We start from the raw sequence: 24,911 nt of genomic DNA, 5'->3' as shown, positions 1-24,911 counted from the left end.
GCCACTGAAATTCTCTTTTTTATTTTTTATTATTTTGTACACTTCATGAAAAAAAAAAAAAAAAAAGGAATGTGTTGACTTGGTGTACCCTTGGTGCAAGAGTTAATTTTTTTTTTCTGGTGATGAAGGGTGAGCACCAAAGCAACAAAGATGTTTTTCAACCACCAACATGACTGATTTTTCAGTGGGCCTTCCTAGCAGAGGAGTATTTGAGCTCAAGCAAATCAAATCAATGCTATTCATAAAAGTCCAGAAAGTGAACCCAACAGTACCCAAGCCACAACAAAATTATTCCTCAATTTAACACTAGCTTAAAACCTTAAAATTTAAAATTGATTCTATTAGCTATTGAATAATCTGATCTCATTAAAACACCAAATATAACAATATTATCTCCTCTGAAGGTCAGCTTTTCTTTTGCGCTTTGACTTCAGCCAGCCATTGCTGTATTCTTTCCTTCAACTCAACATCTTTTTGCACCATCTCTAGTGTTAGAGGGCAGCGGTTAAATGGATCTTTCTGATCGCTACAACAAGGACACAAAACAGACAAAAACATTCAAGTTAGGCTCTGTACTTACGAACTTACTACAGTTGACTCCTGTTAACTCAAACCCTCGCTAAGTCGAACCAACTTTCCTTTCCCTTCAGGTCATCTTCTATATAATTTTACCCTCAATAACTTGAACTCCCGATAACTCAAACTTTTTTCAATTTCCCTTGAAGGTTCGAGTTATCAGGAGTCGACTGTATCTATAAATTTAATAAATGTTATGCTGCACACTAATTGCACATTGAAGGCAATATTGCATCCAACGTAACAAATGATGCTAGAGTACTAAATTATGCCCATAAATTCTGAAGTCTTAGAATTACACTCTGAGACGGGTGTATGTACATCACAACTTTATTGCATTCAACACTATGCAAAGGGGAACTGACAATTAAATAGATTATTTTGTGTTCACGCCTGGGGACTATAGTGCAGAAAATATCCATACCCCCACCTCCAAGGGAAGGGATTGGAAATTCCAGGGGTGGGGTCCTAAAAGGCCAAAAAATTTAAAGGAAAGTATTAACTTAAAACGGAATTTCCAGAGGGGTGGGGGTGGGGGGTCTTTGAGAAAATCCCTTCCATGGGGGGAGGTATGTATATTTTCTGGAACTACACATTACAGGAAGGGGACAGGGGGTTGTATGCCAAGACTGAAAAGGCTTGTACTGCCCCAGGATAGTGTGTAAACACTGGCACAAATGGGAACTGATTCTTTTACTGCTGTTTACTTGATAAATTGGGTATGGTGTATGGGGCACAAGTAATTTTCTAAACTGGTAAGCATACTTAAATTATACAAAAGCATACATTACACACCTTAGTAGATGACGACAAATGGTGGACATGTCCACTATGTTATTAGAAGTGGGCAGAATGACAGGATCAGTCATCAAGGTGTTTGTTATTGGATCAACAAACTCATCTGGTGGCTAAAGGAAAACAATTTGACAATAAGGTTATTGGTTCACATTAGCACTAGTGACTAAATAATGTTGTACCACTACATAGCTCATTGGTTGGGGGGTAGGGTGGGTAATTCAGAAGGAGAGGCTGGGGGAATAGGAAGTATTATAATGATAATTATTGGATAATGCAACTCCAGAGTTTTGATTGGCTTAGCCATCATGGTATATCAGTCATTATTAAAAACTGGATCATTGTATAATGCAATTTGAGCACTTTGATTGGCTTAGCGGCCACGGTATATGATCCATTATATCATGCCCGAGAAATAGAGACAATTAAATTGTTATTCCACTCACGCTTGTTGGAAATGGTATGATTATAGACAACTCAGTGTTACGTGCCTTGTATGTTGGCTATCTATCATCTCATATCTAATGAGTGCTCATTGAATACTATTGTTAAGTACACTAATGAGAAAAAAATATGCCTCAAAATAATGGTGTTCAACACTTTTGTCTCTCACCTTAACCCCTGTAGAATGCAAAGGAGTGCTGTTATCTAACAATATATTGCTATTTATTTTTCACCTCTGGCAAATCTTCTGCTTCTTGCTCCTGTTGTGCACACTCCTCCACACGATGTGCAAGTTCACTGAGTCTGAAAATCACTGATGATGGCCTGCCAATCAGCCTGCAACATGGAAACAAGTGCCGACGCTATTTTTAATAGATGGCATTCTCACAAGTGTGAGAGTCACATCTGGGCCCAGTTGTTTATAGCCCGATTAAGCTAATCCCGGATTAATGTGAACTTTGATGCCAGTTTAATCACTGATCAATAAAGATTCTTGCAGAATATTTTTGTCCCTTAGTTTTGACTGAGAGTTTTCTCTACCATTAGCTTAAAGCTAGCCTTTAACAATATTTTCAATGAGCGAGATAAAAACCTCGGTTAACTTTTAATCATGGATTAGCGTTAATTGGCTTTTGAACAACCCGGCCCTGATCATACTAATCTTCTTCCAAGAAACCCCACCTCCTTCAAAAATGAAGATTCTTTTGAGGGGTTGTTACATCTCATGCGTTTCATAAGGTGAAAAATAATAATAACAACCACAACAAGGAAATTACGCAATTCAATATTCAGAGTAATTGATGAAAATGTTAAGCACTTACTTTAGCACCCTCTCAGACTGTTTAAATAAGTTGGGGGAGTAAGATCTCTTGTCTGTAGCTACAGCATTGCAGAAGGATTCTTCTTCACCCAGGTTAAGATAGATGTCAACAATATCAGAAACCAGTTGTTGAGGCTTGAAATGGAACTCTGATAAATTCTTCACCTATATTTACACAAAAGGCAAAGTTACCCTCATCAGTCAATTTACTTACTGGGCTGGCAAAACAAAATGGCAGAACATCCAGTCATGATTTATATAATTTCTTTATGCAAATTAATGCTTATAATCTACAAAAACTTACAACAGTTGATGCAAATTTATGCCAAGTGAATTTTATGCTTCACCGTTTAACAAATTGATGGCAGTTTTCTATGTTCTTCACTCACTTCCAGTTGAGTTTTGAACATTTTATGATGTCATTTTATGGTCTGTAAGTCTTAGAGTATAGACCATAGAAAACTGCCGTTGATTTGTTTTCTACAATGGCATGGAAAAAGTACAGTCCACTCCCGATAACTCGAACCTGCAAGGGCAATTGAAAATTGGTTCGAGTTATCGGAACTTTGAGTTATCGAGGGTAAAATTGTATAGAAAATGACCTGAAAGGAAAGGAAAATTGGTTCAAGTTAGCGGGTGGTTCGAGTTAGCGAGGGTTCGAGTTATCAGGAGTCGACTGTACTTGCAGAACTGGTCTTACTTTCAGTTGAGAAAAAGGCCACATGTTACATCTGATGTCATTTTTATTGATTGTACTCTTCTAGACAAAAGGTACGAGCCATTGCGTGCACTGGAATTTTGACAGTTATTGTTAAAGTCTTGTTTGGATTCACTGCAAGCCTACATTGTACTAAAAACAATTCAAGTTGTAATTAGCTGCATGTTATCTAGTGATACCTTCAGTTCACCCATCTTTGGTCCAACCAGTCTCAAAAGAAAATAGTTCAGCATGTCAGCAATTCTTCTTAAAATACACCCAATAAGAAATGGCCTGTAGGAGAGGGAATTAAATTAGAATTACTAGGTGGAGAAAAAGTGCATGAGTGACCTAATGGTTAGTGCATTGGAATTGAAACCTGATTGCTTGGGAAACTGAAGTCTTACAAGTTTTCAAGTTTTATAATTAAGTTTTTCAAACGTTACTTACAAATGAACACCGCCTGCAAGTAGCAAGCTAATCTAGGCAGGCGGTGTTAAGGACATACATAAACGAATTACTATTTGAAGGCGTTAAAAAAGTCAGTTTTGAATACATTATTTGTCAAAAGAGTAAAAAGCAATGTAAAGTGAAGAAAAAAATTATGATTTATGATTGAATTATAATTAAGATGACTTTTTTATTTCAGAAATAAGAGCACTAATGTCAGCATAACTGTCCAGAGTTTCTAAAGTTACAAATAGTAATGCTTGAATTTTCTTTTTGAATATGCTATTTGGTAGTCTTCGATAGCTTTCGGGAATGCTGCTCCAAATTTTAGCTCCAACGATGGAAAAAGAGTTTTTATGATGATTGAGCCTACAGGTGGCCCACCACCTTGAATGCTAGACAAGACAAGTGGGTGAGCTATAATGCACGAGAAGGAAAGAACTGTATTGGAGCGAAAGAGCCGGGGGAGGGAGGGGGGGGGGGGGGACTTGGGAAAAAGGAACTGCAAGCAGTCTATCCAACCCCACCCCCACCCCAATCCTGGGTGGACTTCTAATCCACTAAGGGTTACCTCTAGCACTTTCACAGTTTGTCAGTACTCATAAATTCTGGGATGAGCTATGAGGGAGATTCAGAATCTAAAGAAATAACACAGTGTTGGCACTGCATCCTCTTGGTGGTTGTAGGTTTATGAAATCAATGGGTTTTTAAATAGTACCTCTTAATGTCAGCTGTCATGTAACTCAATGCACGGACAGTCTCATTGGCCAGAATGTTGTGGCTACGTGCCATTCCACCTGTGTGCTGAAGCTCTTGCTCCTTCTGTACAGACAAACATTCAGACTAGTGTGAGAAGTCTTGGTAGAGATAACATGATCAAGCTTGCCATTGAGGTTTATCACAGGTATTTCTTTGAGTTCTTCAATGGCTATGTCACTAACTGTAAATTTTATTTTACTTTTTAAAAATTTGGTTTGAACAACTTTTTCATTATTTAACAGTAAAGAAAGAAAATTTTTGACCTAAATTTTCATGCAAAGACTCCAATAAGAAATTTTTACAATGATGTAATTAACCCCCAATGAACTTATGGTCAAAATTAAATTAACCACCTGGCAAAGGGGAGGGTAATGTCCTTTGTTCAGGGATAGGGGGAAACAAACTGACCTGTTGCTGTGCTTCCTCACTTAAGCTTTCCCACTCTCCACTGTCTTTCTCTGCCTGCAGCTTTTTCAGAGCAGCCATAAACTGCAGAGTCAACATTGAGTCAACATTGAGTCAATAACAACAAACAAACAACTGTCGAATCATTTGTCAACTTATAACTGCATGTTGTACCGACTGGGCTCACAACTTGATTGGTGCGGCAACAGCAAAAGATTGTCTACCACCACAAATAATCAGAGAGGATGTCATCAATACTTCAGTGAACTCTGAAGATATCTTCTTCTTAAGTACTGTAGTTGAAATGCCTGTCAGTTATAACAGTCATAGGTTTAATCTCACTCAGATGATCCCACTGGACAACCTTGAAACATGTTACATTCAGTCCTTTATGTTTGGACTGTGTTCTACACGCTATTAAGCACTATGTTCCTGTGGTACTGTGTACGATATACTGCAAAGTGTGATTCTAATGTCTGCTTGTGTATGAAAATCTAAACAGCAGGCAGGCCTAATTTTTTTTATCAGATCATGCACAGAAAGTGACAGTAAAATTATGCACATTAGAAAAGTCAATGAGGGATTGGCGAGAGGGAGGAAAAAGTACTTCCTTCTATCCATCTGCGCCCACATTTCTCTCGTGGTGAAGCCACTTCTAGATCTATGACACATGCTACAGAAATTACAGGAACAAAGAGACAGCTTGCAGTCTAATGAAAATCCTAGTCTACATACAATGTTATTTATTTATGCCAGAGTGATCCAGTCAGAGTCAAAAGTGACTCCCTTATCCATTGTACAATCTGAGACCATTTATTGACGAATAAATTAAGCAGTTGAGTAAATATGACTTTCATGTCGTGCTGTTTTCATTATTCTGTACACTGTGCTTCTAGCTTTTAATTTTGTGGATGAAATTCTAAAACATGACCATTTAAAATAAAGCTACTGAGCAGTACTTTCCTCCACTCCAGTACGGTTTATAACATGATACAAGCTGGTTCCAAAAGCTTTTGATCCAGTGGAGTGAGTGGCACTTATTATTTGTTTTATTTCTCAGATAACTAAGTACAGTACCTGAAGGGCTTCATCCAGTAGAAATATAGAATCATTAATCAACAGGTTGAGGAAGCGAAGAAATATAGGTATTTGAATATTCTTTGAGTTCTTTTGTATGTTTGCTGCCTAAAACAGAAAAAGGAAACATAGATTTAAGACCGATTCACACTGATACTGATCTGTAGTAAAAGAAAATGGCCATAAAGGTTCCATTATTGGTACATTGAAAAGTTGTATTGTGCAGTTCCAGAAGAAATCCATACTCCCCCCACAGAAGGTTTTTTGTTTTGTACTCCCTGTCCCTCCAGTAAATTCCAGTTTAGCTTCATACTTTGCTTCTAAAATTGACTTTAAAGTCCCCCCCCCCCCCCCACCTAGGAATTTACGATGACCTTCTAAGCGGTGGGTATGGATTTTTTCTAGAACTACCCACTACACTCAATGTCAGTGGTCAGTGTTATATTCATTTTGCAGGCTAGCATGAAGGCAGTGGTACACCATACAAGTTTTGAGGAAAAATGTCTCATGTAACTTTACCCTGAAATGGCAAAAAATCCTGCCTTTTTGATCAAGTGATTTTATACTAGGGATTCAGAATTATGCATCTAGGTTGAACTTGGATGAGCATTTGTAAATTTTCTCAGGGTATAGATGGTTTTACTAACATAAAGACAGGCAAAAGACAGATGAACAGGCCATGACACAGTAGCTGTGAAAAGTGGAACTGACTTCTAGTCCTCTGGAATGCGAAAACAGAAAAACTCTAGGCAATTTTAAATGCAGACCTACAATCATCGACAAATTTTCTTGGGAAGATTACTCAACAAGGCAACAGAAAGTGGGTCTCTATTATTGACATCGGCACATTTATTACTTTCGTATGTTTAGGCCTTTGTTTGTCGTCTCCCCTTCCCCCTGCCCCCCCCCCCCCCCTGTTTAATGTTGGATTCCCCACAATCCATATACATGTAAAGATCCACTTTTTAAGCTCAACATTGAAACAGGGGAGGGGAGGAAAGTCAAGTCGAGGTAAAACTTTGGAATCCTCCCAATATCATTTTCGACGATTGTAGGCTATGTCACTGAGTTTTTGTGTCCAACTAGCATAAAGACATGTTATGGCAAAGCAAATTCATCGAACACTGCCTAGTGCAAAATAATTACTTCACAGACTGAAATGTACCTCTTCTGCCAATTTAAACAAAGTGTCTTTGTAGTTGTCTTGCTTCCACATGAACTGCAGCACTGAATACATGTGATGGCGATAACCTGCCATGAAAAGCAGTCATTTTATCAGAACAGAAACCTTTAATCAGAAGTGTTCAAACATATTCTTCATCTCACAATCAACTTGGGCCAGTAGAAAATGAAAGGATATTTATAAGCTATTATTAATTTTTCTTCCCTGTAGCCCTAGCCCAGTAGAAGTGTAGTTGTACTAGCAAGAATATTGGGCTGACTAAAACTGAATGTTTGCCATATTGCAAGCCTTGCAAAATGTGTGGCTTTTTCACTGAAGGAATTTTACTTAGCATGAAGTGACTGGTCTTTTTAAGCATTACTACTCCCCCCCGGGGTGGGATGCTAGTCCCGCACTGGATACCCAGCATAAAGTGACCAGGAGTATTACTACTCCCCCCTGGATGGGATGCTAGTCCATCACAGGATATCCAGCATGAAGTGACTAGGAGTATTACTACTCCCCCCTGGATGGGATGCTAGTCCATCACAGGATACCCAGCATGAAGTGACTAGGAGTATTACTACTCCCCCCCTGGATGGGATGCTAGTCCATCACAGGATACCCAGCATGAAGTGACCAGGAGTATTACTACTCCCCCCTGGATGGGATGCTAGTCCATCACAGGATATCCAGCATGAAGTGACCAGGAGTTTTACTACTCCCCCCTGGATGGGATGCTAGTCCATCACAGGATACCCAGCATGAAGTGACCAGGAGTATTACTACTCCCCCCTGGATGGGATGCTAGTCCATCACAGGATACCCAGCATGAAGTGACTAGGAGTATTACTACTCCCCCCTGGATGGGATGCTAGTCCATCACAGGATATCCAGCATGAAGTGACTAGGAGTATTACTACTCCCCCCTGGATGAGATGCTAGTCCATCACAGGATACCCAGCATGAAGTGACTAGGAGTATTACTACTCCCCCCTGGATGGGATGCTAGTCCATCACAGGATATCCAGCATGAAGTGACTAGGAGTATTACTACTCCCCCCTGGATGGGATGCTAGTCCATCACAGGATATCCAGCATGAAGTGACTAGGAGTATTACTACTCCCCCCTGGATGGGATGCTAGTCCATCACAGGATACCCAGCATGAAGTGACCAGGAGTATTACTACTCCCCCCTGGATGGGATGCTAGTCAATAACAGGGATACTCAGCATGAAGTGACTAGGAGTATTACTACTCCCCCCTGGATGGGATGCTAGTCCATCACAGGATATCCAGCATGAAGTGACTAGGAGTATTACTACTCCCCCCTGGATGGGATGCTAGTCCATCACAGGATATCCAGCATGAAGTGACTAGGAGTATTACTACTCCCCCCTGGATGGGATGCTAGTCCATCACAGGATACCCAGCATGAAGTGACTAGGAGTATTACTACTCCCCCCTGGATGGGATGCTAGTCCATCACAGGATATCCAGCATGAAGTGACCAGGAGTATTACTACTCCCCCCTGGATGGGATGCTAGTCCATCACAGGATATCCAGCATGAAGTGACTAGGAGTATTACTACTCCTCCCTGGATGGGATGCCAGTCCATCACAGGATACCAAGCATGAAGTGACTAGGAGTATTACTACTCCCCCCTGGATGGGATGCTAGTCCATCACAGGATATCCAGCATGAAGTGACTAGGAGTATTACTACTCCCCCCTGGATGGGATGCTAGTCCATCACAGGATATTCAGCATGAAGTGACTAGGAGTATTACTACTCCCCCCTGGATGGGATGCTAGTCCATCACAGGATATCCAGCATAGAGTGACTAACAGTATTACTAGAGATGTACTCTCCCTGGATTGGATGTCAGTTAATAAATTATTATAGGGTTAACTCCAGTAGTTTTCATAGTATCCAGCAAGAACGTTCCATTGAGAAGAAACTGGAATACTCTTTTAAAATAATTCATAGACAACTTGTCCCTACAGCCTTTGACCTACCAAACTTCTGTTCAAACTGCATGGAATGTCCTGTGAACTCAATGTCTACAAACAGCTGTAAGAGAGCCTGAGGGAGGTAAGCTGGGGCAACCTTGTGCTGAAGGAATGCACTTTGCCTGTTGAACTGTAAAAGACAAGATGAATTTGTTAGTAAGAGAGTTACAAAAGTAAGCCTTGAACTTATTATTGGACCTTGGACAAAAAAGGTAAGGTTAGACTCACTTAATATAACACTGCCTTTAACCCTTTAAACCCTAAGAGTGCCAATTGGCACATAATGCCAAAACCTTTTTCAACATTTGACAGATTTCTATGAATTTTTGACACCTAGATGGTCTTGTGAAGATCTACTCATTAAAAGGATAAAAACTTAACCCCCTTAGATGTTTTATATTGTTGACCACCCCCACAACTTTTCAAATTTTTTTCCTGGAAGTTGTGGTCCTTAAAGCATCTTTCACATTAATGAACATGTTGAGAACTGCAAAATAAACTGTAGTTTAGGGGTATACCTAATATACACAAGGATTGGGACGTTTTTGAACTTTTAATTTTTTTTCATTTTAAGGCCATTTTCTCAAAGCCATAATTTTTCTCACTCATAATTACATCAGTTATGAAATACAATCACGAGTAGCTTTAAAATGGTATATCATTCATGGACGTTGAGTTTGTAGTCCTGGATCTGGAGAAAATGTTGTTTTGCCTTAGGAGTTAGCTGGAGCTACAACCATTTCCACCTGCCTAGATGAGTTACTTGTTCACCAAAGCGTACCCCTCCCCTTCCGAACAGTGGGATAAAGGTTCATTGAAAACATACTTTTTCCTCAACATTTGCAGGACTTATAGAAAACAGAATTGAGTAGATTCAAACAATAAACATTAATACATATATTGAGACAAAGTACATACCATATTGACTTGTGAGCCTGAAAGTAACCCAGAGGAGTTTTGAGATCTCTGTATTGGAACCAATGCTTCTAATGTCTCAGCTAGTTTTGCCCTGAGATGTGGGTTTCGCACTCGTTCTGGGCTCCTGTAGAGAAGATGAGAGATAGGATAATAATTGGCTAATGAAACATAAAAATAGGATAAAATGTCAAGAATCACCAATACCATATTCATTTGATTATCTGCCCTGGGTGCTTATTTAATTTTGGGCCCATAAGAGTGGGCGCTTATTTGAGGTGGGCGCTAATTCGATAATGGGCACTTATTATTTTCCCAACATTTTCCGTAAGTGAGGACATTTTTAGAGAATAACAAAACAAGGGATAACAAGTTTATGTTGCTTCAACAAGACAAAACAAAGTGCAAAAGCTAACACAATCAAGCCATAAACAATATACAAGTTCATTGACTACCGTATCTAAAACCAATTTTGGAACACAACTGACTCTCCTCTTACTTCATGCTGGGCTAGTACAGAAGTTTTCTTTTTGTTGGGAGGGGGTGGGGTGGGCGCTTATTTGAGGGTGGGTGCTTATTTACTTTTTGGGCTTTCGGGGTGGGCGCTTATTTGAAGTGGGTGCTTATTCGAAGGTGGGCGGTTAATTGAATAAATACGGTAGTTCAAATAAATATTTATAAGAGGTGGCCACATGATGGTCAGCGAGAGCTCATTACGGCTAAATTACCTGTACTGATTAATCAGATCTATTTGGCCCAATTTGACAAAGAAAATGAAAGAGTGGACACAAATTACCCCATTTATAAAAATCTGTGAGAGTGCTACAAAGCTTCTGAATTAGCAAATTTTCACCCACACTACACCAACAGAAAAAAAAAATTGGCCAACAAAAAAATTAAATTGTAACATGATTGTACAACTTACATACCCCATATAGATGACAAAAAATGTTACAAGCTGATGTAGAGATCGTCCAGCACTCTCCAATGTTTCTTCACTAAAATGCCTACAAAAAGATACAACCTAGCCAATGAGGTCTTTGTGTTCTACACTACGCAATATCAAGAGTAACATACTTTGAGAGACATCAATACAACAAGTAAAAAGAGCATTCAAATAGGACAAGCCCAGGGGTGGGGTGGGTGAGTATTCCTTACCAATAAGGTGTATAGTTACAAACGTATGTGTCACCCCTAAGGGCATGATTTTGAGTAGTTTTGGTCTGAAATTGGGTGTGGTTTTAAAGGGAAATTGCAATGATGGACATTTTAAGGTGCCAGTGGGTATGGAAAATACCACATTTTGGTACGAAATAGGTTAAGAATGAATTGGAGAATTAAACAGGAAATCTTGTACCAAATTGATGTTGAATATTACCCCCCAGGAGAAAAAGGCTGCAGCTACTTTTACCTCAAAAAAATTATGAAGTCTGCCATGGTCTCCACGATGAACTCAGGTATAAACAACAGCCCAGTTGGAGTCTATAAACAAGGACAAAACAACACCATCATCATTTGGTGACACATACAAAAAACAACAACATCAACATAATAATAACAACAAACAACAACAACAACAACAACAAAAAAACACCACAAGCCTTCTCTAACCACAACAGTCCTGACTAGGTCCAAGGAATCCAGGGTTGACTAGATGCAACCAAAATACAGGGTTCTCATTAAGTGCCAGTAGATGGCTAAAAAGTGAGCTGCTGTGGATTTTTAGCTGCCCACTTTTGAGTGAAAAACCTTAATGTATTTTGTAAACCTTTAGTTATGAATAAATACTCTTCACTAAGCTGTCTACATCTAGATCCTAGCATTCTACTCTGGCACTAAATGTGAACCCTGAAAACAAGTTGGGTTTGCAACAAGACCTTTGTAAGCAAAAGATTGAAGACACAGTTGAGGCTTGTTTTACCCGATTTACTGCTTATTATTTTCTGCTATTAACATTTCAGCAGTAATTAAATATTCACCAAAAAGGTAACACACCTCATTTGGAAGAGGAATTTCCACTTCTTTAAAACAAGTCATTTCATCAAAGTTATCACCAGCCAGTGCTACTTGGTTTAGCCATGATGCAGTTGCTATGTAAAACCTCAGAGCAAGTTCAATTAATGACGGATTTAGAAGGTGGGTCTGTTGAAAAATAAAAGATGTCATGAATGATAAATAAAGGGCTAAGTGGGAAATGGATCAAATGCACTATTAATAGTTACATATTAAAATTAATAGGTGCCACAAATTGGAAACAAATTAAAAGGTTGCCTCATTTTCACAGAGGGGATTGCTAGCGTTTAAAAGTTGACCTGTATTGTAAGTTGCAACAACAACAACAACAACAACACTTTGTTTACCTTTTTTTATACAAGTATTTACATTACAGCGAAAACAGCTTAGAAAGATAGCAAGGGTACTGGTTTAATTTCTACCAATTTTGATTTGAAGTAGCAAATGCTGTTGGTATTATTGGTAGAAATTTTGTCATTTTCAAATAAGAAAATGCCAATGAAACAAAACTTAATGTTTAACAAAGAAATTTTGAGATACAACACACTTGACTAAATTAGGGATGTATGAGCTTTAAAAGCAATAGAGCATAACTTCAAAGATTATGTACCTTCATGGACAGTTGTTTAATGATGCTATTCTCAAACTGAACTTTCAGTCTCTCAATCAACACCCCCTCAGAGCCTTGAGATGAAGCATCTTGGTAGACCTGTTGCATCTGAGAAAGAAACATTTATTATAAACTTTCTTAGTGGAGTTAACACTTCAAAGATTCAGCTACCCTCTAAATTAAAACATCAGAACCATCTTGTACAGCATAACAAACAGCTCAAAATAAAAGTACTGCCCAGCAGCTTTCGCTTGAATAGCCATACTTACAGATTTCACCAACAGACTCAAAACTTAGAACCACATTTCTGTAAAACATTATAAACAGCGCAACAGGCAAATAACTTTCAATTGAAAGATTTTACCACCTAAATCATCAACTTAATTTATGCAAAGTCATCACCTCCTTTCTCTGGAGTTGGTAACAAATTAATGAGAAATCCATTGTACTTAATAGCATAAGGTACATGTACAAAGCTTTAGCCATTCAGTCCAAAACGTGTTGAAGAACACATTCATCAGGATACCACCTGCATGATCTTTGAAGATGTCTGGTACAGAGTACTTGTACTTACTTGTGCTAACTCATTCATGAGCTTTCTGTACTTTTCACAGACCTTCCACAAACCTAGGATTGAACATATAAAAGTGAAGTAAATAATTGTGAAGATTGATTAAGATGTTTGATCAATACACACAAAAATGCAAAACACCTGACAAAAAAGTTTCTGAACCATTCATACTTTGAAAACCCAGTTGAAAGGAGGTGAAGATGAAATTCTAGAGAATGATCATGAGGAGCTATGTACTTGGAAAATGCTTTTATTGCTAATACCTATCTCCACATGGTAATGGTAATGTACATTTATATACCACGCATTTCTCATATTCTCATGGTGGTCTACAATTCTTCTGTGGGGCGAGATTGGATGTCAGGATGTAAAGGCGCCACTGGCAGCTGTTATCAGTCCATATTTTGATCTCACCCACCCACCCAACCCACATATGAATGTGAAAGACATGAGACAAGAATTTGATCTGTCAGGGTTTTCTCTTATAATTTGGCCTATAATTTACTACATGTTAAGTTTGTGCAGCCCCAATGGATATGGGTTTTCAGAAGTTTGGTTTGAAAACAGCTACCACTTTTAGCTTAAGGCTTTATAGGTATCTATTTAAGGGTCAGGTCTGAAAATAGCTTGAGAAAATTACATATTTTGGTCTGAATGTGGGTATAAAGGGTTCCAAGAAGTAGTCTCCACATCTCCACCAAAAGATTTTTTGGAGTTCCCCCACCCCAACACCTTCCTTGGCTCCCCTTTTTTTCTCTACAATCCTCCACCATACATTGTTAGTGAATAGAGTCCCTAATCTCATGCCAAAGAGCCTGAGGACTGTGGGTACTAGATGGATGGATTCCCTTGAAATCCCTGGGAAAATTTGAGGGAAAATTGGATACGCATAAGTTCCTTATTGTTTCAAATGCCCATAAGCCACTCACCAAGATGGAGGCAATGGTGAGTCATGAAAAAACACTCTGTCACAAATCCAAATGCTGGAGTGATCTTTAATGTTATATGCTCCTCATCTGGTGGCAGAACCAGTCTTGTTTCACCGTCAAGCCCAACGACATGCAGACCAGTGCTTTCCTGAGCAATGGCATTGCTACTCACAGTCACGGCACAGTATTTTGGATTGATCTTAAGAAGCTTTGGCGAGGAAGGGTCCATAAATGGTTGGCATAACTTTAGAAGTAAAGTGCTGAGATTGAGGAAAAATCCATCATGTGCCTGAGTGGTGGCAAAATATTCTGCCATCATCTGCAGAAAACAACAAAGAAAAACAAAGTTGCAGAGCTCCTGGCAAGATCACCCTATTGTGAGTAATGATCTTTTTGCAGAAATCCTACTTAAAATATGGCTATAACAACTTATTTCTTCTAATTTTACACAAAACAAAAAAAGACACCTTCTTTCTTGTGATATTTCCATGAAGACATGCTCCAACCCAGTGGAGAACTTGGTGCTTTGTCAAGCTTGATCTTTTGATGATCTCAATAATCAACTGCAACAAGACAGAACAATGTACATCATCACATTACACGCTCAGAATGTATTTACTCATTGAAGAAAATGTCCCAAAATCCCAACCATAAAAATGTAAAGTGTTGATTGAAGAAACCATTTTTCTGATGATTATGACATATCTAGAATACTGGCCAGTACAGGATGGCACTAGCAATTTGAAAACATCAAATTGTTGCGACTGAAAAAGGTGGCTGCTTCGATTGACAAGACATTTAGACATGGTAATGACTGAGCTGTTGAACTTTAGGCCACAAAATAGTGGTTATTATAACAAAGTAGTTGTAAGGTGGGGTTCCATTATGACACTATATTTAGATGCATTTCAGAGTAACAAACCTTGTGAAGCTTGTCTGATAAAGTATCCAGATGAGTGCGTAAGTTGGCCATTGTTGCTTGCATAATAGCATGACTTTGCTCAGTTGGATGCTGGAAGAATTCCTGAAAACAGTCAAAAATGAAAGAAATATGATGCTTAATGTGATTACAAAACACAACCTTAGTTTTTTAATGTACTGTACAGTATGTTTCTGTGCTACGAGGAAAAACTAAGCAGATCCATCCACAGGCTGTAATGCCAATAATTTTTGGTGACCTTGTACCCACTTGGCTGGACATAGCATATAAACTAAGGCTTTTTGGGGTTTTTCTGACACATACAGTAAGGTTTGCATGCTTTAAATGGCAGTAAGACATAGTTCTACAAACTCCTCCATACAGTCACATGAAGGCAAAGGTGACTGTTATAGTTTGATCTCCTTATAGTGTAAATGACCACTCCCATAAGAGACCATCACCCTTTAGTGAGCATTTTAACTAAAGGCTTTTGGCAAGGCTAAGGCAATAAAATGAATCAGTTCAACTCTTAGGATTTCTAATAAACAACCCAACACCTGAAACCAACCACTTTCCTGATCGCAAAGATACTAATTTACAGAAAATCTGGCCATGTACACTGTACGCAAACAACAAACAGAAATGAGTAAAGAATTTAGGGCATTTTCTATGAACGTAATTTACTATAGATTGTGTCCTAGCAGGAAAGTTTGAATTGTCTTCTTCAAAATTAATTATAACATAATAGTTACCTCTGACATGTACTTTATTCAAAAAGTTATGGAAACCATTCACTTAATGACTACTAACCGAAGGCTTACTGGGATCCTTAGACATACTGGTAAGACCCAAAAAATACCCAAGCAGAGTTTGTCTCTCAAAGGTGTGTCCAGGTATTACTCCTAATGGTGACTTTGAGGGAAACCAGAATCTTGACGAAACAAGTATCTATAAAATGAAGACAACATTCTTGTCAGATCAGTCTGCATCACTCACTGGATTGTGTAACATGAAACCCAATTAAATGGGGATTGTACCAATTAAATGTACAGTCAAAAACAAAATTTTGGATTACATGTGGAAGTCTTTGTAAACCCTTCCAGTTAAAACATCAGTGATATACTGAACTACATTTTCCTTTAGTGTTACATAGAAGCAAGAGAAAAACAAATCCATGAGAGTTCACCTGACTATAGCCTGCGTGACAGGCATAATCAGGGAGGGGGGGTGGGGGTGAGGGGAACAAGAAAAATTGAGGGGGGCTGTCCCTTTACTTTTCACTCCCCTTCCTCCTCTCCCGTCCCTATTATCTGATTGGTGTGCAAAAAGCAAAGGTTTTCAATATTCAACTATCCATTAACAAAAAGTTGTAATCAGGACAGATGTAACTGGTCACGCAACGGTTCCCCGCAGTAGGGAGCCAGTTGGGAGAAGCGTTGCTTGACGACCCTATTAAAAATGACTGCATAGGAGACTACTAGGAAAGCTTTCCATTGTTATAGATACATTATGTAGTCACCTCAGCTAATTCTGTATGCTTTGCAAAGAACTGAAGCATGTTGATGTAACTGTTAACATCAGATTGAAGAAGAGATGAAATGTCTTTGGCTCTGTCTGCTAACATGTCAAGCACTGGAGAGAACATGTTGTTCTGGAAAATAAAATAATTGAAAACATATTTTAGTAAGGTTTGTGTTGTTAAGAGAGATGATGTAATGAATTGGAGACGATGGCAATTACAAGACTTCTGTGTCTGTTGTTAGAGAGGTTAGAGATCAAACTATACCCCAAGATAAAACACATTTGACACATTTTAGACATGTTATAGACACATTTCAGATGCGCTTTAGGATAGTTTTTGACATGTTTAAGAGGCGTTTTGGATGACATCCACTTATTACATCAAACATTTTATAAAATCAGAATATCTGAAATTCTAACCACTGTTAGAAGGAGCTCTTCTGACAAACAAGGTAACACTTGCACTATTTTTTAAACTGCCTTTTTTCTGGTTAGCTTTGTCTTGATCTACTATAGGCAGTTGCAAAATGGTTGAGCCACTCTTTTCAAAACTCGCATTTCCTCAAATGTAATGTAATGGCCTTAGCTCCAACGAGTCTCCTGAAGCTCAGTGGTAGAACATCCGAACTAGTAATCGGAAGGTCTTAGGTTCGACTCCTGATAGGTACACTCTGATTTTTTTCAGAGTATGCCTGTGTCATTTACTGTGTCATTAATACATCATTCTCCAATGTAATCTTGCTAAAAGAGATAGAAAATTCACTTTTTTCTGAACCCTCCCCCTTGTAGATTCAAACGTAATCTGAAAAGCACATGCAAACCCGATTAGGGAGTATGGAGGTGGGGGTGGGGGTGTGCAGAAAAGGTCTGAATTTGAAAGTTTATAAAATAGTGCACTTAATCAAGTGTGTGTCAACTCTTTTTGCAATGGCTTGTGGTGACTACGGAAAGCTCAGCAAATGATAAGTTATTTTAATCTTCAACTTTATACCAGTGACTCACTATAAAACACCAATGTAAGAGCATTCAATAACCATTGAAAAACTGGTTAGATCAGAGGGTGATGTGCCAGGGCATTTTGACCACTATTTGTCTATCTTAAAGAGATGTATGATATCTGAAGGAATTAATTTAAAATAAATTAAATTAATTTCCAAATTTAATACTAACTAGATCATCCTTAAGTTGATATTCCTGAACAAGGCCATCCATGAATTCTGGCAACACTTGGTCTCCTGTCAGATAAAAAGTCATGTTCATTGGTAGTCATTTATTTGTTTTTTCTTAAACAACGCAAAATAATACTGGAAGTGACAACAGTCGAACCTGTATTTAACGGCCACCCTCGGGACTTGAGGAACTGGCCGCTAAATACAGGTGGATCACTAAATATACTCACTGGGCATTATCTAATATCAATTGTAAGGGCGTATCATACAAAAACACTTCATGCAAGGAAACAATAGGACAATCAACACTCTATCAAGTGACCAATACTTTAAACACAGTTCAGTGCCAACCAACGTTCAATGTCACACGGCTGAAGAAGAAGCTGCCTAATTAAAGAGGAATCTCTTGCTAAAGAGTAAAGCATATTCAAGACAAACTTTTTTTAGCGTTCGTGATGCGGTACTGTACTTGAGCACATTGCGGACATCTGAAAGCGTTAACGATATTAAATGGCCGAGTATCTGTACATGTTATTTCTTTATACTGATGCTGGATCGCATTTTAAACACAATAATATACCCCATAAAATAACATATGGCTTAGTTTCCATTCAAGGGTGGCCGCTTAATACAGGTAAAAATAACAAAGAAAGACAAACATAGGACTGCTACAGGGTGGCCGCGGCCACTTAATAGAGGTGGCCGCCTAATACAGGTAACAAATGCAGCGTTTGTATGAGCGAAAAATTAGGACTTTGAATACTGGCCGCTTAATACAGGGCCGTTATATACAGGTTCGACTGTATAACCAAACTAATGTGTCTAATATACACCCCAATTGAATAAAAATCACTTAAAAAAACAAAAAAAACTTATTTCAGATTTTTACCACAGTACTGTGTGATATAACATTGTCATTTGACACATTTTCAAAAGATGTATTTATTCAAGTCTTCCAATTCAAGTTGGCAGTGATAACTAGCACAAGAATTTTGCAAAATGGAGTTGCCAAAATCCATCTCTACACTTGTCACTCAGTTACGTGAAACAGAAGTTGTCAGAAACAAATCCAAAACTTTGTCAAGTTACAGTGATATAGCACACAGTTACAATCATTTTTCAAACCTTGTATGGTCAACAGCAGTTGAAAGAGTTGCTTGTGAGTATCTGCCTTGGAAAACATCTCAGGACTTAATAAACAAGTTCTAAAAATTATAAGAAAATAGTACCAAAAATGTTTCAATTTATGTATACATGTTCACAAATTCCTTTTATTGCCATAACAATGTCAGAAATATACACTAACACTGACAATTTTCATTATGCCTTCTTTATTTTGGCATTAACAGAAACCACACAATCATTCTGTTAAATGTATATGAAAAAGATTAAAGGGAACATCCTAGGATGCTTTCCATTTAACCCTTTAAGCTGTAACAGCGATCATTACCAAATTTCTCCTTATAATACCAATGCTTATTCAACTCCTGAGGTCATGAGAATTAAGGATATGATCACCCAAGGTGAATTTTCTTGATATTTTTATAATTCCCCAGTAGTTTTATCAGAAAGAAAAGTACAGGGATGAGATAGGAGAATTGGTTCTTTGATACTAGGGGTTAATGGGTTATTGGGTTAAGAAAGGAATATCCCAACAACTACCAATCCCTTCAATTTCCTCTCAGACAAGTAAGATTCTAAAATGGATACCTGGGATATTAGGGGTTAAAGGGTAAAACCAAAGTTTATGGTCGCAAATTTCGGAAACATCCTGTGTCAAATGAAAAGGCTTTTTTCCATTTGTTCCAAATAGACAACAAAATGGAAAATATGGAAGTTTTATGCAAATGGAAGGGTAATTTCTGTTCCCACCATTTGGAATGGAAAAAGTGGAGTACCTCAAAAGATCGACCGTTTGTTCTGGAAAATTTTTGTTTGATCTGCCTGTATCATTACGTTTCAACTGGTTAGACCAAAATTTTGGAAAAATGGACAGCGCCCCAGATGTCCATAGCCTATTGGAGACCAGATTTACATTGTTCTGTTGTGTAGTCAACTTCTGCCTGCAGACACACCTCATTAAATTATGGATAGCCCCTCACTGTGGACAAAAGTTCAAAGATGTCAAAGAGTTGTTCAAAGAGCAGATAACTATATAATTAATTTTTTTCACTATAATCACGTTTCAGTGGATAAAATGTATTGGTTGGAGTACATTTTATCCACTGGATAGCTTATTTGCTGGTTAGAGTTATTTGCTCTTAAAAAACAAGCAGACCCTGGCAAGGGAATTGTGAATGTGTTTATAAAATTAAGCACAACATATCACAATAAAACAGATTTTCTCACCCTGCATATGACAGTGCCAGTTTTTTTGCTCTGCTTGCCATTTCCAGAAGATTGAAATCTTTTTCCTTTGAGCAAAAATACAATGAATAATTACCTTTAACACAGTGTATGGTGGACGGACAGGTATACAGTTTGGAAGTTAGGTTACCAGCCAATTGACTGATTCAGGTGCATCACTGGTACTGCCATTTAGGCCCAGTATGTGTAACATAAAGCAGGTTAAAGCATTTCTACACCCTCCCCCCCCCCTTCCCATCCCCACCACCAGTTTTGCTGGTTCACCACAGATCATAAGATATCCAGCATAAAGTGACTAGGAGTCTACTTTGATTCTTCCCCTATTCTTCTTTTCTGTACTGCCACCAAAATTTTGAAAAGTACCCGTTCCCCCAAGGGCTGGAAGACAGGTAATGAAAGTAAACAAACCTTCCATTTCTTGCACTCTTCGAAAGCTCGCCTATAACAGGAAGCCAAATATTTTACGATTGCTACTTCTCCTGCTTCAATCTCGGCTGTGAGTGATGTCATGCGAGACCCACCAGTGATCATCACATGAGACCGTGGGTGTGGCATTGTCAGTCTCTCCATGATTGCCTAATGGACAGAAATTTAAACATTGAGGCCTAGATACCACCTTACAAATTCTTGTTATCATACATCATATAATAGGCCTTATAACGGTTATCGACACCATTTTGAAGAGTAGGCAAACACATCTTGAAATAACAGTGTTTGTATGGAAATTCTCTGTCAAATAATTTTCATAAAACATAGCTTCTGAAAAATTCATGAATTGGAAACTTTTGGCACTAGGAAAAGGGTTTTAAGAAAAAAAATTGGAGAGATGTAGCTGTGCCAGAAAGCGTCCAGTCACGTTTTGAACTTTCCATACATTTGTCTGTAATAGCAAACCAGCCGTGAACTGCTACTAAAAATAGTTCCAGGAAAAAAATACTGGGAAATGTATGGAAAGTTCATAACACGACTGGACACTTTCTGGCACAGCTACATCCCTCCAATTTTTTTTATTAAAATCCTTTTCCTAGTGCCAAAAGTTTCCAATTCATGAATTTTTGAGAAGTGATGTTTTATGAAAATTACTTGACGTGTTTGCCTTCTCGTCAAAATGGCATCGAAAACCATGATATGGCCTGTTCTTATAGTATTACAATGGTCATAAGAGAGTCTTCTATCGATGATCAAGCAATTTCACCAGTAACTTTCTTTCCAAGTTACATGTACGTACACTGAATCTAAGGGCTTCCAATAATATGTAAATTAGGTGAACGCCCTAGTTTAGTGTCCATCAGAGGGTAATATACATGTAAGGGGTTACAAGCCTCTACACAATACAATAAAATGCAATGCAGATCACAATAAAATACAATGTGCGGCAATGCCACGCAATGTGCAGTTCCAGAAAATATCCATACTCCTGCCACGGAAGATTTTATTGTATTGTGCCCCCCACCTCCCCCCCCAGGAAATTCCAGTTTAGCTTCATACTAAATGCTTCTAAAATTTTGGATTTCAAGATGCCCCTCCCCCTAGGAATATCCAATGACCTTCCATAGGGTGGGTATGAATTTTTTCTGGAACTGCACAAATATGCAATGTAACACAATACGGTGCTGTGCTGTGCAGTACAGTACAGTACAGTGTGATAAAACACAAAATTGATTGACAATCTTGGGGGGGGGGGGGGGGGGAAGGGTTTCAGAGACAACAAGGACTTACTTGATCAATGTTGATCCACTGAAGGATTGGTGCTTCACTATCACTAGCAGTACTCTGCAGATACACACACCTCTTTGGTAAACCACCAGGCTGTCTCTTTCCAACTCTATTACTGCCTGAATGTTAATGACAATCACACCATAAAATTACAACCCTCTTATTTAATTGTTTTCTTTACTGGCCAGGGCCTGTTGCTTAAAGCATCATGATAATTTAAATGGAGGTTACTGGTATTGCATGTATTTGGTACAATTGTACAACTTTACCCATAAACAAAGATATTACCATTATCCACTGTTATAAGGAACACTCGCTGAAGCAAATCATTCAACATCCAAGCTCTGTCCATTTCATTCAATTCCTCCATTTCAACACATTCTGATTCATTTGACAAACTGTCATCATGAATTTCTTTCATTGACACTGTAATAGGCTGTGTTTGCATAACTGTGTCTGCACTTTCAACAGATTGTAAAGAGGTAACAGAACCATCATGTTGCTGTCTGTACTCTTCAGCTTTTTCAGCAGATGGGAAGAGAGCAGCAAAAGGATTCTCTGCTAGTTGTGACGAGTTCCTGTCCTCCATGATGGCTAAAATGACACAATAAATGACAATGAAATACAAAGTCACACAACAAATTGAAAGGCTGAGTGCATAACCGTCTCAAGTCAAATTTTAAGGCGATTTGTCATGTTGCTCAAAAGTGTCTGAACATTGCTGTTTTTTTTTTTTTTTTTTGCTGGTTTACGCTTAGTTTTTAAGAAAACAAGGCCAAACAGAAAAAAGAAAAAAGTGGAAAAACATGCTTTGAGGCAAAAAAAAAAAAAAAAAAAAAAAAAAATACAGCAGAATATTCTTTGATTGAAATTGAAGGCCATGTGCAAAAATTCAGGTACTAAGGTCTTTTGAGCGAAAAGAAAAATTGACCTAAAACTCGATATTAGATGGTTATGCTCCCAGCCCATATATTGTAATTTCTTATAAAGAACATGGGCATAGGGACCACAGTAACAACAATGACACTACAGTGACACACTGTCAGTATAGCAACCTTAAGTCCTGGAAGTCTCTCAGTCTAAACTATATAGCTAATTAGCCTAACAATAAACACCTCTAGAGAAGTGCTAGGGGTAATCTAATAAGCCCATTGAATTATAAGGACCAATTTGATTGGATATTGATTCAGTGACAAACATACAGACCAATAGACTTTGTTCTACTATCATGCTTTTGTACATGTAGGTACCTGAGCAGTCCTCCAGGGCCCGGTTGTTCGAAAGCCGATTAACGCTTATCCATGATCAAAAGTTAACCAAGGTTTTCATCTCGCTCATTAAGAATGTTTTTAAATGCTAATTTTAAGCTAATGGTAGAGGAAAGTTTAAGGCAAAACTGAGGGACAAAACTCTTATAGAAGAATTTGTATGGGTATATAAATAAACTCCAATCAAAGTTCACGTTAACCCAGGATTAGCTCAATCGGGCTTTGAACAACTGGGTCCAGAATGTTGTGTTACTTAAAGCTTCTGAGTTTGAGTGTCCTGTGTATAATAACGAAAGAAAATGGGGCTGGAGACTACAGGTAACTAAGTCCTTTTCTTTTTACACTAACCATTCCCATTATGTATAGTTTCAACAATGATCAAATTATTTTGTTTTACAGGAGGGGGTATGGGAGGCAGTATTTTTCATACCATGTGCTGTACTAAGTTGTCATGCCCTTGAGGCAAATTCTCAAACAAAGTGCTTGCTAGTACACAAGGTCTGAAGGAAAACAATCACTAACCAATGCTGTGTTGACACCTAAGCTGTAACTGAAACTATTTCATCCAGCCACTGCTGTTTTCTTTATTTTATAAAAATCAATTTTTTATTATAACTTCAAGTTTGCCACAACCATAGTAAAAAAAGGCAATGGTTATGAGCCTGACAAACTTCTTTGCTATAGATATGCTTTTGTTAGCATTTTTGGCCTTGACCGTGCACAAACCACAATAGATAAATGTGTTGGAGCAACTGACCAATAAGAGACAGTCCTGTCAAAATATTCAGCTACAGTGTAAACATTAAAACAAAAGATTGTGCAAAGTCATGACCCATCCAATATCAATTGCAAAATCTTTGGTTAAGATTACAAGATTTCAGAGCCAGTCCCTCAATTAACTATGCTGTAACATGAATATCAAGCTTACTTATTTTTTTTTTGTTTCATAGGTGTTACATGATGTATTTATGTTGACTTAAATTGCATCCGTTTCAGTAAATATCAATTCACACATTTTCTATTTCAATGGTTTCCTGAGTTGTAAGTAGAAACACTTTTAGCATAGTACATTAGAGTGATTTTACCTAACCCCTGAAATAGGTAGTAGGATACTATGCGCCATTATGCACTAACTCCATTGTCTTCTTTTGTTTACTTGTAGCTATTTGGTACTAGCTGTTATTCTCTGTTTCATGGGTCAAGTAAAATCACTCTAACATGTTATAATTTATATGCATCTTCGTGAAGGAGATGTTGGAGTCATGCCAGCTCAGCTGTACTTAAAAATTTCTTACTCATGATCAGTAGCAAGTCATTGATGTGGCTATAATTTCTTGGAATAAAAAAAATATACAGCATAAACTACAGAATACTAGCCCCTTCAAAACTCCAAGCTTAAAGTAATTCGGGGAAAAAGCTGCCACACAAGACATGCTGTGAGGCACTGAAGTGTGAACTTGATATTTTCAAGTAGTTTCAAGGTAAGGAAGCTAGCTAACATAGATAGTTCTTGGCTGCACATGCCAATTTAAGACATTTACTGCAATTACCTTAAACAAATTCATTCACTTGTCATCATAAGCTCCTCAAGAAACCATTTGGACTACATATAGCCTTTAAGGCAAGACAAATCTCAAACAATCCTCAAAGCACATTGATGCATCGTCATTCTGTTGCTGAGACCGCGCCAGTCGGAGGACTGGCACTACTATT

General features: G+C 38.1%; 1 protein-coding gene across 1 annotated transcript; it reads right to left on the bottom strand.

Moving 5' to 3' along the window:
* On the bottom strand, positions 1 to 24,884 carry LOC146481932 (ubiquitin conjugation factor E4 A-like). The gene is made up of 28 exons (XM_085108076.1): positions 24,749 to 24,884; positions 22,219 to 22,524; positions 21,934 to 22,049; positions 20,623 to 20,790; positions 20,197 to 20,261; positions 18,973 to 19,052; positions 17,849 to 17,913; positions 16,677 to 16,808; positions 15,968 to 16,105; positions 15,161 to 15,262; positions 14,706 to 14,801; positions 14,239 to 14,557; positions 13,313 to 13,365; positions 12,739 to 12,846; positions 12,111 to 12,257; positions 11,527 to 11,597; positions 11,045 to 11,122; positions 10,119 to 10,242; positions 9,207 to 9,330; positions 7,189 to 7,274; positions 6,024 to 6,131; positions 4,950 to 5,030; positions 4,501 to 4,604; positions 3,533 to 3,626; positions 2,637 to 2,800; positions 2,049 to 2,151; positions 1,372 to 1,484; positions 1 to 526 (listed from the first exon to the last, which is right to left on the bottom strand). The coding sequence occupies exons 2-28, from the start codon at positions 22,517 to 22,519 to the stop codon at positions 406 to 408; spliced, it is 3,261 nt and encodes a 1,086-aa protein (XP_084964202.1). The 5' UTR covers positions 22,520 to 22,524; positions 24,749 to 24,884; the 3' UTR covers positions 1 to 405.
* Between the last annotated feature and the right edge of the window lie 27 nt (positions 24,885 to 24,911).

Source organism: Pavona decussata, unplaced genomic scaffold, assembly GCF_977016875.1.
Source record: "Pavona decussata unplaced genomic scaffold, jaPavDecu1.1 SCAFFOLD_48, whole genome shotgun sequence".
NCBI classification, from domain to species: domain Eukaryota; kingdom Metazoa; phylum Cnidaria; class Anthozoa; order Scleractinia; family Agariciidae; genus Pavona; species Pavona decussata.
This window is presented reverse-complemented; position numbering and strand designations above follow the sequence as displayed.